Source organism: Ptychodera flava, chromosome 1, assembly GCF_041260155.1.
Source record: "Ptychodera flava strain L36383 chromosome 1, AS_Pfla_20210202, whole genome shotgun sequence".
Taxonomy (NCBI): domain Eukaryota; kingdom Metazoa; phylum Hemichordata; class Enteropneusta; family Ptychoderidae; genus Ptychodera; species Ptychodera flava.
Genome location: NC_091928.1, coordinates 19406139 through 19426098, shown reverse-complemented (window position 1 = coordinate 19426098; position 19960 = coordinate 19406139). Strand labels below are relative to the sequence as shown.

At 40.4% G+C, this 19960-nt stretch overlaps 1 protein-coding gene across 1 annotated transcript; it reads left to right on the top strand.

The window, feature by feature from the left end:
- Positions 1–12879: 12879 nt before the first annotated feature.
- On the top strand, positions 12880–14576 carry LOC139132207 (gastrula zinc finger protein XlCGF57.1-like). The gene has a single exon (XM_070698600.1). It carries the CDS (start codon positions 13198–13200, stop codon positions 14101–14103), a length of 906 nt encoding a protein of 301 aa, XP_070554701.1. The 5' UTR covers positions 12880–13197; the 3' UTR covers positions 14104–14576.
- The last annotated feature ends 5384 nt before the right edge of the window (positions 14577–19960 follow it).

The following is a 19960-nucleotide window of genomic DNA, read 5'->3' as shown; positions in this document are numbered from 1 at the left end:
TCTTGAAAAACGGATATACATCGAGAACAGCTAGCTGCACAAACTTTGATAAGATTGGCTACAAATGTTGATCACACAAAGATATATCAGCCGTAAAGATATTAAAAGTTAGCATGACAGTTCATTGCTATTTGCATATTTTGGAATTTTCATAATTAGGGCTATATATCTGGATTTACTCGACCAAAGTTGAACAAATTTGCTTTCCACATTGAAGGTATTACGATATAACATTAATCAAAGTTAATTTGCTTGGCGTTTTGAGATCTGCTCATTATTTATTAACATATTTGACGAACTTTTCTAAATAGGGATTATAGCTTAATTGATGTGATCAAAGTTGAGGAAACTTCAGATATTATGGTGTAATATTATGGAAAGTTATTTGGCAGTTTTGCAGGAAATTAATTATTTGCGTATTAGCGAACTCTGCTTGTTAAGGATATATCTGAATTTACTACATCAAAGTTTATGAAAACAGCTCGCGTACGTTGAAGATACAATGATTCAACAAAGTGAAAGTTGTTAAGCATTTTGAGATCAGCTTATAAATCGACCGGATCAAAACTGGCAAAACTTGCTATATACGTAAGAAATACAATAATAATGTATTAATGAGAGTCATTAAGCATTTTTACATCAGTTTGTAACTATATTAATGAGCTTGGGCAATGAGGGACACAAGGCTGGAAAGACTTTACCAATGTTTATGAAATCTACTATGGATATTAAAGAGACAAAAATATCTTGTTAGTGAAAGACATTTTGCATTTTCATGTCAGCTAATTGATAATTTACATCGCAGTGAACATTCCAATATTCGGCATTAAACTGAAAGGACTTGGCATAAGCTTTTGAAAGGTGCTATGAAAGCTGATTGGTAAAGTGTATATTTCATGAACTTTCAAAATTAGTGATTACTGGAGGGACTTGAACAAAGTTTATGACAGTGCTATGTAAACTTATGATAAAGTTAAATATTAGTACTGAAAGACATTCTGTATGTTGCATATTTATTGAGCTTTAAAATTTGGTATATTAAGCTTGAAGGACTAGAGCAAAAGCAATACACTATTTTTGTTATGTAAAGTTGTGATACGATGACACCAGTTAAAGAAATTTAGCTATATTTGTATACTTAATGAGTATTTGAATCAATGTTTGGTGGATATTGTTCTTGTTGTTGATCATAACAATTTCAATAAAGTTGCAAATTTGCATCGAAAGTTTCAATTTACAGACAACTGCAATATACACTGAAACACGGGAGCATTTTCATTTCATTCCAGGGCGGAGCGATATGGGCAGGAGGATCCGGAGTATGTGATAATGATACATTCAAATACTTCAAAGCATACGTAAACTTATAGATGCAAAATCAAACAAAGAATAAATAGATTATAAAGTATTCAAATGCTGGAAACTCCATGACTGAAGCTTGCCGATGAAATTTGAAGAAAAGAAGCAACAATGATATTCATCTTGTTTATTTTCGACAGTGAGCAGTAAAACTTTACTTATTTAACGTATTTCTGAACAGAACAAATGGAGAATTACTGCATACGCAATTTTCTTGTCTCCTAGTGTGTTTACCTTTCAAACAACTCTCCATGGTAAACACTACTTTATTGCATATTTGAATAATTCTACTATTGACTTGAATTTCAAACAAAAATTGTATGTTTGTGAGCTTTTACAGATATTGATGATTACATTCATTCAGTTTCATTCAGTACATGTATCAGCCATGTTTTCCACACATTAGGTCTGTCCTTCTTATTGTAGGTGAACATGATCTTTATTCTCCGTGAATGCTTCAACAGTTGGAAAAATTTTACTATAGGTTGTTTCCTGAGCCTTGCAGTGACTGGGCCATAACTGCCATACAATTGACGTGAAGAGTTATATTATGCAGGCAACATGGATTTTACATGCTGTTTTCGTTGTTGCATGTAAAGCATTTGTGGATTGTTTTCCTCTTGAACTTTACCAATAATCGATCAATAAATTTCATTGCCATACATTTCAGAGCCAAACAGGTAAAATACGAGTGTTGGATGAAAAGTTTTGAGCCTAACTATGAAGTCCTACTGGAATTAGTTTCTATGCTATTTATTTTTCAACATAGTACCCCTTGCGGTCAACACACCTCTGCCAGCAGTGCTGCAGCGCTTGGATCCTTGCTTTGTAGAAGGTTTCATCTCGGTCGTCAAAAAGTCCTGAATGGCGAATATGACGTCATCGTCACGTAAAATATGCTTTCCAGCTAACTGTTACTTCATGTTGGGAAAGAGATGAAAGTCTGAGGGTGCTAGGTCAGGAGAGTATGGTGGATGTGGAACGACTTTGAAGCCGCAATCACGCACTTTTGCCATGGCAATGACTGACTTGTGGGGTGGAGCATTGTCCTGATGGAACAAGACACTTTTTTCTCACCTTTCCCTATTTTTGATAGCCCCCCCCCCCCGTAAGTCTTGTATCAACAGTCAAGTACACAGCGAACTTAAAATAAACCAGTCACTTATTCATATGAAGAGTTGAAATGAATGCAAACCAAGCTTCATTGATCTGGCACCGTTCCTTCATAGTTAGAGCTCAAAACTTTCCAACCCTCGTGAAAAACGTTTGTTTAGAACAATATCATCATCAGAAATATGCATAGTTGTAACTTATAGGCCTAAACCTTGCAAAACTTTGCACAATGCATGAGAGAGACAATTATGACTTAAATCAACTACTTAAATGCAATAAAAAAAGAAAAAACTGAAATAATTGTGGTTGTCTCTACTAAACGTCACCCAACAAATAAATTCAGTTTGGTAATTTTATCAATAAACACAAGATAACCTTTTCACAAAGTCCTGAATGATTTACTTGCAATCACCTTTTCGTTCATCAGTAATCTTAACGTCGAAAATTCGTTCTATTATCTTTCCAACTCCCTGACGGTGACACAGATGTTGCATGCCTTACAGTTTCACCTAAAACTTTGTGCAGCTGTAACATTTCTTTCCAAATACGCTTTTTATTATATCCTGTATCATTTCATACAATATTTAGACAATTTTGGGACCAATCCTGACGGGTGTAGCATGCTAGCAGGGTACGCTTACCCATTCCGGACACCTGGTACCACCACTAACTATCAGTGGTTTAGGATGGTCCTACTTAAATTTGTAAATCACAAATGTCCCATGGACCTGGTAATGTATTACCTTGAATGGAAATGATTATTTGACCAGTTTAACCCTTTTCTGCCGAGCGCCCCTGTCCGTTATCCTGCCAAGTCGGTCAAAACCGGCCCCCTTTTCCGTGTCTACAGAAGATAGGCTCTCCTGCACGCTTTCCTGCCAGGCATTGGCGGGAAAATACCGCATTTTCGGGGTACGATTACCGACCATATACGTGTTAGACTTCAAAAATTTTTGCATGCCCGTATAGAGGGGCAACCGCTGATGAGGTTGTGTCCAGAAAATGACGAGGTCACGGGCGTTGTTTGCCCCGGGGGACGTGCACTTTTATGCCCTTTTCTAGCTTACTTTCGCGGAAGTAAAGCTCGTTCGCCGGCACGCACGGCCACACCGGGGAAACATCACCTCGCTCGTGGGTTAGTAGAAGACCCAGGGGTTAGTGCTATGGGTGCGGCAGCACCCTCAAACCTGTCCTGTTTCCCCTGGGTTGTGTCACTTGGCCACGTACTTTGAACGACTTGGAAGAGTCGCACAGTGCAGTCCACTTTGACGTAGTGTCAACGACATAGTTCCGCCATTGAAGGAAGGCGTGTACGTAGTTTGGCCAGTTCAGTGCACACTTAGCTCGTTAGTGTTACCGTTTCCTAACAGGTTAGTTTTGCAGTTGTTACTAAGGTGCAGTTTTGTACCACCTTAGCTCTGGACAGTGCAACTGCTCCATGCACTAACCCAAACGACAGAGGTCGGTACAACGTCTACGTCGCACGAGCACAGCCTCCGTTGGGCTGTGCCCCTCCCACGTGATACAACGCACGTTCATCCATTACTATAGCGTCCTTACGGATCTGCCAAAAACGAAAGTGGGGGTAAAAACAAAAGAAACGAAAATATGCGATCCATAGATAGTATTTTATTCGGGAATAATTTACATTATGCCGAACAATAAATCTCGGAGTCTGTCTCGACGTCCGAGTGCATGGTCCGTGTTTCAAAAATTAAAAAGGGGGGTGGCAGATCCGTGTTTCAAAAATTATAATCGGGGGAATTGTACAAAATAATCCGTCTAAACAAAACAAAAACAAACGAAAATATGCGATCCATAGATATAATTTTATTCGGGAATAATTTACATTATGCCGAATAATAAATCTCAGAGTCTGTCTCGACGTCTGAGTGCATGGTCCGTGTTACAAAGATTACAATCGGGGGGATTGTACAAAATAATCCGTGTTTCAATTTACAATCAGCGGGATCGTAAAGCACAAACAAACGGCACAACCGTGCTCAAAATGTGATCATGGTCCGTGTTAATAATACAGTCAAGCCACTGTAAGGCGAAGCTATCCCCTGTCCGTTATTTACGTCGGGTTCTCTTGCTGATGGGTGTCGTCGGGGCTGTGTGAGTAGAGGTCTGCACGCCAACGCTCCTCTTACCTCGTAGCATCATGCGATGATGAAAAGCCGCAAAACACTCGCCCTCGTGAAGATGAACCCGCACAGACTACATCCTTGGACGTCTCAGACAGTCGTCCGCTCGCAGTGGTCTTACCCTCTCTGCTGCATACTTTACAGCATTTCTGCCGCCCCTCCAAACGGCTGACAACGTGCATCGGCTGATTTTGTGGATTTATGTACGAGGAAAGAGGAACGGTGGCCTCGACCTCTCTCACACTGGGCTGCGATCGCCCACAATAACCCCCAATGAGTTGTTTCCCGACACGCAGATGAAACATCTTATGGGTCAGCTTACTATCAGGGTGTACATGCTTGAAGCATATATATGCATTTACCAAGGCAACATCAATCAGGTAACATGCCAGATATGTCCACCATCTGTGATTCTTGCGCCCAGTGTGAAAGTACTTGCGCTTCTGGTTGGCTCGGTCGACACCTCCCATGTACCGGCGATAATTATACAGCGACAGAGGCACTTGTCGCTGCTCGTCTCCCTCCCCCACTGGCACGCACTCCAAGGGTGGATAGACCGTATTCAAGATCAGCACCTGAGCGTTACTATCCTGATAAGCAGTGATGTTAAGACGAGAGTCCGTTCTGGTCGTGGCTTTCATATCCCCAACAGACAGAGGAAGGCGCTTCCTCTTACCCGGCGGAATTAATTGAGGGGGCATGGTGCGACGATTACGGCGGTTTAAAACTTGCGACGATTACGGCGGTTAAAACTCCCGACCATGTAGATCCCGGTCGCCGCATCAGCTCTCTAGCAGTAACGACCGTGCTAAACAGGCTATCACAAAATAGGCTGTGATTATATCCACAAAATGGCTGGACCAGCTCCATCGTAATTCTTTTCACCACACCTCGCTCCTGCCGTCTCCCATCAGTCCGATCCCGAAATTTCACACCTAGGTACGGTGCAAAGTTGGCGATGTATGCAGTGGTGGAGTCGCATAGCTGCCATATCTTAAAACCGTCTCGGTCAGGCTTATGCGGTAATCTCTGCTTAAATTTAGAACGGCCCTTGAATCGCACCATGCCCTCGTCGATGGAGATCTCTCTACCCATCTTATAATTATTTACGCACCTGTCAACTAAGTCTGGGCTCCATCCATGGATTGATTTTATAAAGGGGATCCTCCTGACACCGACGTCGGCGGCGTGCCTCATCAGGATCACGACGTGGATCGTTCTCTGGGTCTGCCAGATGAAAATATCGCATCAGCTGCTGAAAGCGACTGCGGGTAATCACAGTAGAAATACCCTGGTTTCTCAGAAATGGATCGCTGGACCAATAATCCTCCACTGATGATTTACAGTCGATACCCATACAGACTAAGACACCAATGAATGCCTGCACCTCTCGGTAGTCAGCGTTACGCCAGTATTTATCGATCTTTCTAGCGATATATCGCTGGTGGAACTTGGCGTATTTATTAGTCTCGTCCTTTGCCAATCTGATCAGTGTAGCTGGAATAAACTTAAAAAAGTAATCGATCTCACGGGAGTGGCTGGGCAAGGTGAAAGTCGGTCCTCTCTCATGGTCAAAATCGATCTCCTCAAATATATTAGCATCGGTAGTTTCCGACATACGCCAGACAGGAGGGGTGTCATCCTCCGCCAACACAGCAGCAACGTCATCATCGTCGTCAGAGCTTGCCTCACCTACATACTGCCTGTCATAAAAGTCATCGTCCTCTGCCGCATCCTCGTCAACCTCCGAGTCGGACTCAGCGGTGATATCACCATCGTCTGGGCGTCTGGGCCTGAACTCGCCCGTAGCGGCATCAAGGATCATATCTGGCTCAAAATCAGGTGGCTATCCTGATAACGAACCCTCCGCACTATCTTTTTGGCGGGGACATCGCAGCACACGAAACTATGGCAGGAGCGGGCTGGGCAGCCTCTGCTGATGACGAGGACTCAAGCTCTTTCGCACTGGGCACAGGAACCTCTCCTGACGCAGGATGAGGGCTCATGGTGCACGCAACAGGTGGTGTCTCTCCCGGAGCAGCCGGGGAAGAACCAATGGCATCAGCCGTCTCGTTACTAACTGTCTCACTAGCAGCAGCAGACGTAGTCTGTGCAGGTGAAGTATCTCCCACAAGAGCAGCAGATGTCTCTGCAGGTGAAGTAGTCTCTCCCGGAGCAGCCGGGTGAGAACCACTGGCAACCGGTGACCCACCATCATCATCGGTAGAACGATCAGTCTTACGTTTACGCTTACCACTGGGCTTTCCAGCCGGAGATAGCTTCGCCTTACGGGCGCGTTTCTTGCCCGACTTCTTCGAACGTTTACTAGGGACATCACAACGATCGCTACCACTACCGCCGGAGACTCTGCATCTTTGAGCTTCAGTCGTCTGCTCGCCTTCAGAAAACTTTTGCGGTCCGTCAAGCTCATGTCTGGAACAGTGTCGACAGACTAGCAGGTCCCACCCTTTTAAAGCCACAGGGAAACAAAGCCCTGGACATGATTGGACGCAGGGGTGTTAATATATGCAGCCACCTGTTATTATAATGAACCTACGGCAATCAGGCCACCAACGGTGCTGACATTCCTACCCGTCATGTAAATTGCCTGTCCGTACCATTTGATATGCTAATAATACTCGTTTGCAATGCAAATCCCTCGAGCACTTAGCATACCATAGTCAATGTCATTAGCATCTCAACTTGACATTCCGTCCAGCTGGGTACGTGGCATGCGCACCTGCCACCCAAGGACGTTGGCCCAAGCCCATGCTTAGTACGGGTGGGAAACCCGTATCTTTAACCTCATGTCCCTTCTAAGTACGCCCGAGCAAGGCGTATTGTCATCCAAGTCGGTGACAAGCCAACCCGACTGATCGCCCATTAAGCAGTAATGGACTGGCCGTCTCGTTCTTGTACGGCAACGAACAGTGCTCAGCGGCTTGTTTAGGTCATAACCGTTGCCTTCCAAGGCTGTCAAAGATGAAGGATACCAAAATTGTCAACAGCTGTCTCAGCTCATCCGTTGGGCAATCATGGCTCCTTCAAATAACATGGCCAGCACGTCTACGTCATCAGCGGTGATGACGACCCGTCATTGACGCCCGAGTGCGTAAAACTCGGAATATACCGACAGGTACCTCTACCTGAGTCGGTTATACCACGGTATAAACCAAACACAGGTCTGCCAACTCCCGTTAGACTTGGCCGTTAGCCGAACTTCACAGGGACAACATAGGCGTAACAAGTCGGTGAACAACGGTTCACGCACCTAACCGCAGCCGCCAAGTCAGTGAACAATGGGATCGAATTTCGAGGCCTTGTTCGTGAATGGCAAGGCTGAGGCGGTGTGTTTCGTTGCACGGCTTGAACGTCTAGAGCCAAGTGTAGCCGACAACGTCCGACATCTGACTGGGTAGTCTTTTCGAGAAGGTAACAAGTCGGTTAAAAGCGGTGGTTACCCTTCACAAATGTCGCTCAAGTCCGTTCGGATCAGTTCCATGCCAGGGACTAATCAAGCCGAGTCCGTCAAATCCGTCCGCACTTCCCGTCAATCAGGACTAAGTCCGTGATTTTCGTCTCGCACCATTGGCAAAAATTGCACCGCCAGCTGAGGCAGTCTTAGGCGGTTGCCTTATAGATTAGCATTGCCGAGACGGTCAATTTCGGCCGCAATCTATGTAGTGGCTCAGAGCCAAGTTAGACCAAACTCCGCTAGGATACGTCACCGTGCTAACCTGCCAAGTACGCTACTCGTCCCCCCAAAAAAAACCAGTCCCCCAACGGGGTGGGGGACTGGCTGGGTAGCTTCTGCACCTTTCCCTGTCCTCTGACTCCCTGTGAACCCATTTCCAGAGCAAACGCCGTTCCTCGCCCAAAACCTGTCCTCGAACGACCCCTAGCGTGAGCAAGGGTTTGCTACACGTAGTTCCGTCGACTAGGCAGGAAAGGGGGTACCAAAAAGTAGCCCGATTTCCACCGCCTTAGGAGAATAACGGCCGTGGCTGCTCAGCTTCTAGCTACACCGAATTTCAAGCGGATTTTCACCGACTTGGCAGGAAAAGGGTTAATGTCATATTATTAGGCCTACGCGTTAATAGGTGAACATGAACTGTTGACAGTGCTGTGAGATTCTAAAACAATGATTTTTGTGAGAGGAAAAGCAAACAAGTTGAAAAAAAATATTTCAAGCAGAACATCAATCGCATTACTCTTCAAAGTCCCCCATGATATCAAATGGTACACCCCTTACTTGTTTTATCTCTTCACCGGGTATGATCTCATCTCAATGTTTTTTAATAAAGTGCGCCCTCCCGTGGTATTTGGCAAAGTGGAAGTGCAGGTTTTGTGTCTGGATTTATATAAAATTAGGGTGCTACGAAATGAATGAAATAGATATCTTGCCGATACAAACTGTCGTACTTTTCATCAAAAAATATTTTCATTTATATCGCCTCCGGAAGATTAAAGAATAGCTTTACACATTTGCGTTCAATGTCATTATTGTGAACACGGCTAATAAATAAATGATTAAAATATAGCAGAATCTGAAACTGAATCCGTATCCAAAAATCCCAAGCCCAAAATCGCATTGAGCGTCTGCGGGCGCGACGACTGCTCGCGCTCGAGTCTTCGTTGCGGAAGACAGTAACGTATCTGAGTGTAGTAGTCCATCTATATGATACACGCGATACAATTACAATAAGTACATAATATTTCCAGGGAAGAAGAGACTCAAACAGTTATATGTAAGTTTTTGCTGCTGCATACTGTTCAGAGGTCTGCCACTTCTCACCAGGACCTACGCTTTTTGCACACGATTCCACAGGACGATTTTATACTTCCCGAGGTAAAATAGAGTCTTTTACACAAATCTACTGAGATCTAGAAGGGTATGATGCTCAGGGCAAAATTCCTCGGTACTTTTTATGGATGGTTCTAGGGTACAGCGCATGGTTATTTCTGAGCCGTTCGAAAATTTTGAAAAGTGAGCTCATTTTCTTGATTTCATCCACCATGACACTGGCCAAGAGGATTTCTATCACCTAGAAATGAAGGCAAGTGTGTGCATACTTTTCCTGGGCTTTATTTTTTTAGGGTTCTTTATGTGACTGTCAATTGACCGGGGCTGGCCAGCCTTCGTTATAGCAGCATTGAGGTAGCTTGAAGCTAGATGATATGACAGCATGCGTGTCCTCTGCCACATTATAAAGAGGTAGAAATTTTTAAACGCAAAGAGACCTTAGGTATTATGTCAATGAATTTAAGTGTAACCCACATCATTAAACTTATTAACATATCTCTAGGAAACACCGGCGTCACTCTGTTCTCATACTGATTGCCTGCTTTTAATGTCTATCAATTTCCCAAAATGAACATTTCCCATCCCATAATGGCTTATATTTACAAAACGGAGTGTCTATTGACACCCGGGTGTCAATAGCCAGAAGCTGCCCTAAATGGCTATTGACACCCCTTGACCCGCGACCCTACTCGAATACCTTCAGAACCGAGCTAAGCTACGTTGTTCATTTCTTGTTTCAGACAAGTTGATGCCCACTTTTTTGCTGTCGTGGGTACAGCTTTAATTGGGTAAAGTATCTGTGTAATGTTGTAGAATCATATCGACAGCTCGGGGTCAATAATTTTTATCCGCGGGCGAAGCTTGTCGAACAACATTTGACCCGAGGACCAACAAGGACCGACAATAGACCGACAAGGACCGACAAGTGACCGACAAGTTGAATTAAAACCATTCTTTTTCGATGTTTTGGTTTTAAAATGTCATTTTCTACTATTTTGGTGAATATTTACTCAATTGACAACGGCACTGAAGAAAGAGAACGATTGGCCGACAAGGAAATCGCGTATTGAAGCAGCTCTATTGGCCTTGCTGTTAAGGACCGACAAGTGACCGACAAGTTGAATTAAAACCATTCTTTTTCGATGTTTTGGTTTTAAAATGTCATTTTCTACTATTTTGGTGAATATTTTTTACTCAATTGACAACGGCATTGAAGAAAGAGAACGATTGGCCGACAAGGAAATCGCGTATTGAAGCAGCTCTATTGGCCTTGCTGTTAAGGACCGACAAGTTGAATTAAAACCATTCTTTTTCGATGTTTTGGTTTTAAAATGTCATTTTCTACTATTTTGGTGAATATTTACTCAAGTGACCGAACTGAATTGACGAAACTGAACGAAATATTGGCCGACAAGTAAATCGCGTATTGAAGCAGGTCTATTGGCCATACTAATAAGGACCGACAAGTGATCGATAAGGTGGATAATTATCATTCTTTTTCGATGTTTGGGCTTTAAAATTTCATTTTCTACTATTTTGGTGAATATTAACACAATCGACTGAACAGAACGAATAAACTGTACGAAATATTGGCCGACAATGAAATCATATATATCTTGAAGCAAGGTGTCACATATGCCGGAAACCAAAAACAAATTTTTAACTTGTCAATGACTTTTGGGTCACTTGTCGGTTTCTTTCTTTATACTTTTTAGTTGTCGTAGCTTCAGATCTCTTTGTCGCTGTATTTTGTTTTTAAACTGTTCTTTTCTTTCGAAACTGTATATATTTACAAAGATAGTAGAAAGTAGAAAGTAGTGTTTGAATGGCGAAAGTTCGAGAAATCGTTTTTCATTTTAATTTGTCCATGAGTTTTTGGTCACTTGTCGGTCCTTTCTTGACATCTCTAAAGTTGAAAGTGCGTTAAAGTTATAATGCGTCCATTATATAGACAATGACGACAAGTAAACCACGTTCACAAATTTTTAATTACAATTTTTGTGAAATGAAAGGTGGCGTAAATTAATCGCTCGCCATGATCAATGCCTTGCCGCTGAATAGGTTGGAAATTAGCCCGTCAACAGACAGCAAAGTTGTGAATTAATGGAGTCGCTTTGATCAAACTAGCCTGGAGAAAAAAGGAACTTTAGGTAATATCGAAAAAAAAAAAAAAATCGTGTCACTTCGGTCCTTGACTTCATTTCTAAAGTAGAAAGTGCAGTTTAAATGGCGAACGATCGAAAAATAAAGTCGTTTTTTTTATTTTAACTTTTCCGTAACTTTTGGGTCACTTGTCGGTAACTGTCTTTTTTTGTATAGTTGTTGCAGCTTTGACAGATCTCTTTGTCGCTCTATTTCGATTTGAAACTTTTTTTTTTCAAAACTGTGCATATTCACCAAGATAGTACAAAGTAGAAAGTGGTGTTTAAAAGTCGAAAGATCGAAAAAAAAATCGTTTTTATCTTTAACTTTTCCGTGACTTTTAGGTCACTTGTCGGTCCTTCTTTGACTTCATTTCTAAAGTTGAAAGTGAACTGAATGCTGGAGGCCGACTGGCGAAAAAACGGGAGGGGTGTCAATAGCCAAATAGAGGGCCGGTTGGCTATTGACACCCATTGGTATAGGCCGCCTGCAGTAGCACTATGGGACCGCAAAATGACGACCAAAGAAGCTTTTTCGAAGGAATTTTTTTGGATTTCTATTGAGAGTATATGTTGTTTAGAATAACTAAGCTTAGTTTGGTTGAATTTGGAGGCCGACTGGCGAAAAAACGGGAGGGGTGTCAATAGCCAAATAGAGGGCCGGTTGGCTATTGACACCCGGGTGTCAATAGCCAGGAGAAGCTCTATATGGCTATTGACACCCGGGTGTCAATAGACTTAGCCTTACAATATACTGACAGTTTAGTAGATTAATGTCAGGCAATATATTTCAAGTTAAGAAAATGAAAACACAAACTGCTTCCAATGAGGGCACCCTTTACAAACTTCATTAAATACCACTTTCACTCTTATTTGTAATAATGCTGTAAATTTCATACATCAGGTTTAATTAGTTAAAATTAACATCTCCCATGTTGCAATATTTGCTGACAAAAACTGATCATATTATACATTAACTTGTCAAACAAGCAAAGCTGCATAGACAATGGCTCAATACTGATTCTTAGCTCACTTGTTCACACAATTGAGCTATTGACATACAGATGTAGCATATGTCTTTCTGAGGACAGAATAACTCATGAATCACTCATCAGATTGGAATGAAAATTTTTAGATATCATAGAAGGTCTCGAAATTGCAAGCACTGATAAGATTTTGTAAGTGTATGTATTGAGAATATTGTTATGGAAGCTGTCAGCGCCTTCAGTGTCATGAAGCATCGATAATTTTTTACTTGAACAGTTCCCTCAGTATCATCAAGCACCAAGAAAATATTTTATATGTGTGTCTTGTACTGTGTCTTTTTCTTCCACAGGAACATAAACACAAACAAGCTGAAGCTCAACTAGGATTCCTTGGGACTATACTCCGCAGACAGTAACTGCCTAGCTTATCAAATATATCCTTTCTTAATACATCAGTTAGTCAGGCAGCTTACACCACGCTTGGTACTCATTTTGCTGCAGTCTAACAGCAGGTCACCCTTGTTTGGCGCAACGTGAGTTGAAATCGAAACCTCACTATAGAAGTCAAGAAGTGGTTCAAACATTCGTGTGACATTTTCTGGGAAACGACGGCATTTGGATGCAAATCGTGCGGTAAGACTTTTGCAATGAATTTACCTCTGAACACTCCTTCCAAGCTTCTGAAGAAGTTCTTTGTATGCCAACCATGTGGTAACAGTTCAGCAGAAAGATGCCATTTAAAAGAGCACTCCAGAGTTGACAGAAACGAAAGGCCGTATGAGTGCAGAGAACATGGGCAGAAAAGTATAAAGACCCCTGGAGACCATGAAGTTCACCTCAGAAATCACACACATGAAAGACCATTTTTGTGCACAGAATGTGGAAAGAATTTTACCACACGTGGACATCTTAATGTTCACCTCAGAATTCACACACATGAAAGACCATTTGAGTGTACAGAATGTGGAAAGAAATTTACCACACGTGGAAATCTTAATGGTCACCTCAGAATTCACAAAAATGAAAGGCCATTTGGGTGCACAGAATGTGAGAAAAGTTTTGTTCAAAGTGGAGAGCTGAAAACTCACATGAGAATCCACACTAATGAAAGGCCGTTTGCGTGTACAGAATGTGGAAAGAAATTTACCACACGTGGAAATCTAAATGTTCACCTCAGAATTCACAAAAATGAAAGGCCATTTCGGTGCACAGAATGTGAGAAATGTTTTACCCAAAGTGGAAATCTAAAATGGCACATGAGAACTCACACTAATGAAAGGCCATTTGCGTGTACAGAATGTGGAAAAAAATTTATGTTGCATGGAAGGTTGAAGGTTCACTTCAGAATTCACACAAATGAAAGACCATTTGAGTGTACAGAATGTGGAAAGAATTTTACCACACGTAGCCATCTTAATGTTCACCTCAGAATTCACAAAAATGAAAGGCCATTTGGGTGCACAGAATGTGAGAAAAATTTTACTCACAGTGGAGTTCTGAAAAAACACATGAGAATTCACACCAATGAAAAACCAATTGTGTGCAAATCTTAACCTGTTCACCCCCAATTCCCTGTAAACAGGTCCACTACCACCATTGATAACTTTATTCTCTAATGTGGTTTCCCCACAGGGGCTCACAAGTAGCTATTTAAGTCAATATTACAGCGTTTTTCTTTCTTTTTCAATGTTACAAATAAAGCTGAAGAGCACAACATTTGTGTAGCTGTCTTTTGTGTAGCTTGTATTGGCATGTATAGTGCGCCCTCAATGGGGAATGTGATCATATGTAAATATGACCTTTAGTTCCGTGACCTCTAGCCAATTCCCATGCCTTCTGGCCACGTGTACAGACGTCGCTGTGTTTACTGTACTATATTTCCAGTAAGCATAGCCACGGTCCCTCCCTCCTTTGTGGAGGGACCGTGGCGTAGCGAGGGCAGGGCAGGAAGTAGGCATGGCTAGAGCCCAGAGGTGACGGAACTAAAGGTCACATTTACGAGGACGCACTATACATGCCAATACACGCTACACAAAAGACAGCTACACAAGTGTTGTGCTCTTCAGCTGGATTATTTGTAACATTGAAAAAGAAAGAAAATACCGTCAATGACGCTGTACCTTCTCTAATGTGTGGCCAGGTCAGGTAATTGTTGTTGGCATGGAGTGTTGGTAAATAGTTGATGATGTAGGGGCATGAGGTGGGATATGGACCCAAAGAACCCAAAAGATGATTAAATACATCAATCAAAAAAATTCTAAGCAACAGTATAAACTGCCTAAAGATAGTTCAATGTGGAAAAAAGTTAAACAATTCAGAAATAAGAATTAACAGTCCAAAATAGTAATGACGCACTTCCTTACTGACCTGAGTGCATGTGAAATACACAACCTGGCATCTGTAAATTAAATGTATACCAAGTGATCATTTCCAGTCACTTTTAACTGTTTTTAATGGATTTTCCAAAGAGTCCTGTGGAAATGATGAAAAACGCCTATCTGGTCTTGTGTTTGTATAACCTCATGGCTGATAATTGTCATAGTATTGAAAAAAAATTGAAAGTGAAGAAATTACTGTTTTTCATAGGCATATTTTCCTTGAAATACATGACCGTGTAAAGAATATATGCTAAAAGTGTTTAAGAGTAAATTTCTTTTCAAAAAATAATTTAATTTGTGACCAAAGGATTTTTATTCTTTGAGTTTACAAATTCAAACATTGCAATTTGTTCAATCATCTTTATAAATGACTGAAAAACAAAAAAAGTTGGCAGAATTACAGTCTTTGTGATGTAAAATTATGGGTTGACATCACGATAACTGTTAATCTGTTTGAAGTACTAATATACTATAATTTAAAAAGAAAAATTCATGCAGAAACGGTAAAATATATTGTCAGCAATGTAGTGTTAATTTTGACTTTACATCAAAAATATGCCTTTGCTGGATACCAAATATATAGGGCGAAATATCAGCCATGTTCAGCAAAATCCACACAACAGCATTGATCCTTTTCTAATTTGATTTGATTTGCTTATGTTATCCTTGTATGACAGTCAGTACAATATGGAACTTGAACACAACACAGTGAATAAGTATGCTGTAAATGAAATGGTGTGGCTGCATCCACATGCAGCAATAGGAGTGCCTTTGTCTCTCACCCCTCATTTCCAACCTGTCCCATCCCTGAAAAAATAGTTTGGTCTTATATTTATAATGTTAATAATTTCTGTATTTGTTAAAATGTGCGCATCTCAAAAACTTTTGATCATAAACATTTTCATTGTTTTTTATAGCTGACCAATCAGTTAACCTGTTTATTTTGAATATTTGCGCATTTTTCCTCAGTATTTGACATTTTCTGAATACCTTCTTATTCAGTTTGTCATTTTCTAAAAGTTTAAATGCTCCATTGTGTGGTCAAGCTTTCCACAAGCATCAAATGTGGTACTTCATATAGGAGGGTCTGCCTCTAGAGGGCGGGCATCATGAACACTCCTGTGTTTGTTGGTTAATTCCTCCACGTAAACTTCTGATTGTACTGTAAACATTGAACATGGCCGACGTCCGATTTTCCTGTCTAAAACTTTCACTCATTTTCGTTCATATGACACTGAAACTCCAGGAAACGATTGGGAAGAAAGGGTTATCTTGAAATATTGAGGTACTCGCCGATATTTTGCAAAGTTAAATGAGAAAAAATGCAAGGAAAATGCCAACAGGCTTACACAATGACAGTTTTCAGACTCGAGGCATATGATCATCTCTGCAGATTATGAAACAGGCCCAGATCACGTGAGGCCATGAGGGGATATCCACGCAACTCAGTACCAAACACTAGCGCTCACAGAGTGAGCAAACACAAAGTGAGTACCCTAACGTCAGCTCAGTAGTCTGTAATAGATTGTAGTCAACTAAGAAACCTTGGAGAAAGGCTTAACACTGTGGCTATGCCGCTAAGTCCCTTTTGATTTTTGTCATAGCTCAAAATCGTTCTCCCACACCTCAACCTGAGCCATGAACACCCCCACCAGTTTATGATATGACCCATCACAATGGCATGACGTCAACGGATCTTGACAGACGGAAGTCTTGACAGACGGAAGTTCTTGACAGCAGCATATTGGTTTTCAACTCTAATACCTTCTCTGTCTATAAATAGACACGAGAAGGTAAAAAACGCTGTAATATTGACTTAAATAGGCACTTATGAGGCCCTGTGGTTTCCCTAAAGCATGGGACATTTGCTATGTTATTGACCAATGTTAGGGTTTTTTCAGATGAAAAATCGACCCACATTTGGGGATTTGTCATGAAAAAGTCACCCATTTGGGCCCGGGCGGCACATACCTGTACACTGTATCTATGGGAGTAGCCCCTGAGACAGTGTTCCCGTATGTGCTGAACATTTTGTGTTGAGGCGTAATTTATAATTTTTTTTGAAAATCCACACCGATGACATTGTATATGAGAGTAAAGAAGTGTGAGAAGAGCCTTATCTGTCAATTTGTGGCGTAATCATTTACCTCAAATGCATGCAGATTAAAACCTTTCATGCATACAGTATGTGAGAAGTTTTTTTCCAAAATTTTACTATTTGAGTCCAAACTGTACAAGGAGTTTTACGGTGAAATTAACCCTGACATACAGTGCGTTTCACCTAGGTACAGCAACTCAGCATATGAGATGGACACAATCCATGTACAAAACACCTGATAAGCTCGGGTATCACGACACATTTGAAAGTTACGGTACCGACTCATTGTTAATTACAGTAAACCAGCATTGGGCAGCTGCTCTGTCTAGACTGAGAGATACACTTAATCTACAATGTGTGGCTTTTTAGTTAATTCTGTTGAGAATACGTTCACCTCTTGAACTCTTAGCTGCATTTTTTCCAAGTCAGTGCCTAATATGGAAATAGTTTGCTAGAAGTGTATCTTCTAGAAATCTCAATGCGGGGTTTTGCTCTGAGAAACGTTCTGTGGTTGATTTGATTTTTTTCCTAGAAGAGTATGATCTCAGAGAAACAATATTCATGTTATGACGGCCCTTCAGGCTTAATAAAAATCCTCAAGTGTGTTGTGTAAAGAATTTGCCTTTGAGAGTAGAGAATAGCAGTACAAAATACAGTCGGATGTAACATTACAGATGTTTTGAAAAAGGTATCAAGGTATTAACCAAGTGAGCAGTATATTATTTCAGTTGTTCTAGTCAACATTGCTCTCACAAAAATCTCTCTGGGATTTATGTATAGAAAATTTGTGCTAAGTTGAACTACATATGCAAATACTGTTAATGTCATGAAGATTGCATGAGACGCTTTCAACTCAGTATCTACTGTAAGGGTAAACTGTACTATAAGGATACAAAAAAATTCTTGATAAAATTGAACTGGGGTAAGTGACATTTTTTCTGTGACTTGCACAGTATTTGTGTTTGATAGCTGTAGTTTTTCATCCAATTTTTGAACCCAGTGTGATTGTACTTTTGTACCTGTATGTACATGCCTTTGCATAAATCGGCTCACTGCATATGCATCATGTTGGTTTGTACAGACTTGTGCATGGTTATTTTGTGTATGGTGGCTGTCAACAACTTTATATAACGCACAATTCGGGGCAGATGAATATTCAACATTGATAAAGACTCATTTGCATAAAATTTAAATACTGAAACAATGCTCATTAATGTAATTTGCATAAATTAATACTAATCTTCCCACTTTCTTGCACAACTTGCCTTACTGCTTTGGTACATTGGTACCAACCAGTTGGTCATAATTAAAACAGTTTAATATTCACTTTTTCTCATGAAATAAAAAACATGTTTGGATCTGCTGGCTTGAATTAGTAATATTTAGTGGAATTATTCACAGAAAGTTTTTTGTTTAATTTTGTTAGCGTTAGTGTTATAGATATTCAAATGTATGTATTCATATCAATTGACAGTACATGTAATTAATGTGAATAATTCAATTTAATTTACCAGTATACACAATTGTACCTTTTGAGATTGCTTTCATCTTTCAGGAGCAGGTTCAGCTCTGGTCATTTCTTTCCGATAAAAAACAACACATTTTTGTGATCTGTAAAATGTAATTTCATGCTTAATCAATGTTGGTTATAGAAGTGTGCTGTACTCTGTATAGTGTGTTTAAATTCTGTACTGTGTAGTTTTTTCGCAGCTTCTTGTTTAGTTTTTGAAGAATTTATAAGCATAAACGCCGTTAGAAATCAAGCAGAAACTCTCATCACAAGGGAGATGTGTTTTGCCATCTGAAAAGCTGTTTTTCATGTCATCAGGCAAACCTAAAGAGCAAATTCCTAGCGCAAACTGTCAAGTATGCTGAGAGACTACAGCAAAATGTAAAATTGTTAGTGTTAAGGTAGTACCGGTATGTACACCTCTAAAGGAAAAGACAAACTTTTGTTCATACTTTCCTTAATGAAATTTTTAACCATACTCACACCAAATCAAGATTATATATCAGGGGTAGCTGTGCAAAATCTGTTACTAGAGAAACAAATTACATAACATTGACAGAGATTTAAAATTGAAAATTTCCACCATCTTGGTGTTAGTATTACGAGAAAATACACAATTTTCAATTTTCACAAAAACTAAGATGGTGAAAACTTTTCTGATTACAAGAGCTTATAAATGAACCAACACATGGGAAATTAGTCTAAATATGTCACTGATGAAGTGCATTTTTCTACCGTAAAGAATTATTATGCTGAACTATCTTGAACAGTGTTTCAGAAAGAGTTGAGTTATATTTTTTGTATTATAATTGAAAAAGCATTTTGAAATATTCTGTTACATCTTCAGTAGTCATGAACACTATAGCAAGTGGACAGTACTGGTTATCATTCTTAAAATTGCCAATATTTCCAAATCAAATCATTGTTATCCTTTCAGATACCCAACATGACTTGATATTTTAATTATTGTACATCTCTTTGCAGTGATTTTGAACTAGTGTATTTGTCTGGCATCTACTCTTTGAGATAGTTTCTCGACAACTCAAGAGGAAACAGCTGTATACTTTAGGATGATAATAAGAATACATCACTAATAAAACAACAGGGTTTGTATGCTCCGTGAAAGTCCTTGAATTTGAAAGCCTCCTGGGAAGCCCTCGAAATGTCCTTGCATATGAAATTGAGTCCTGGAAAATTAGCAATCCATCCAGATTTCCAAACATTACAAGATGATCAGTTGTGATATCTGGAAAATATCTGCTGAAAAACCCAAGAATTTCAAGTAGCTTTTGAGTGTACGGACCCTGAACGAGCAAAGGACATGATCTTATGGCACATTGAATGGTTGATATGTATCATTGAAAATGTTATTCTAGTGTTCCTGCAGTGAATTTAGATTAATTTCCTTGCTAACATAGTTTGTA

Bases quoted from the DNA above. Each gene is read 5' to 3' on its own strand.
- LOC139132207 (XM_070698600.1), top strand. From the start codon at position 13,198: ATGAATTTACCTCTGAACACTCCTTCCAAGCTTCTGAAGAAGTTCTTT.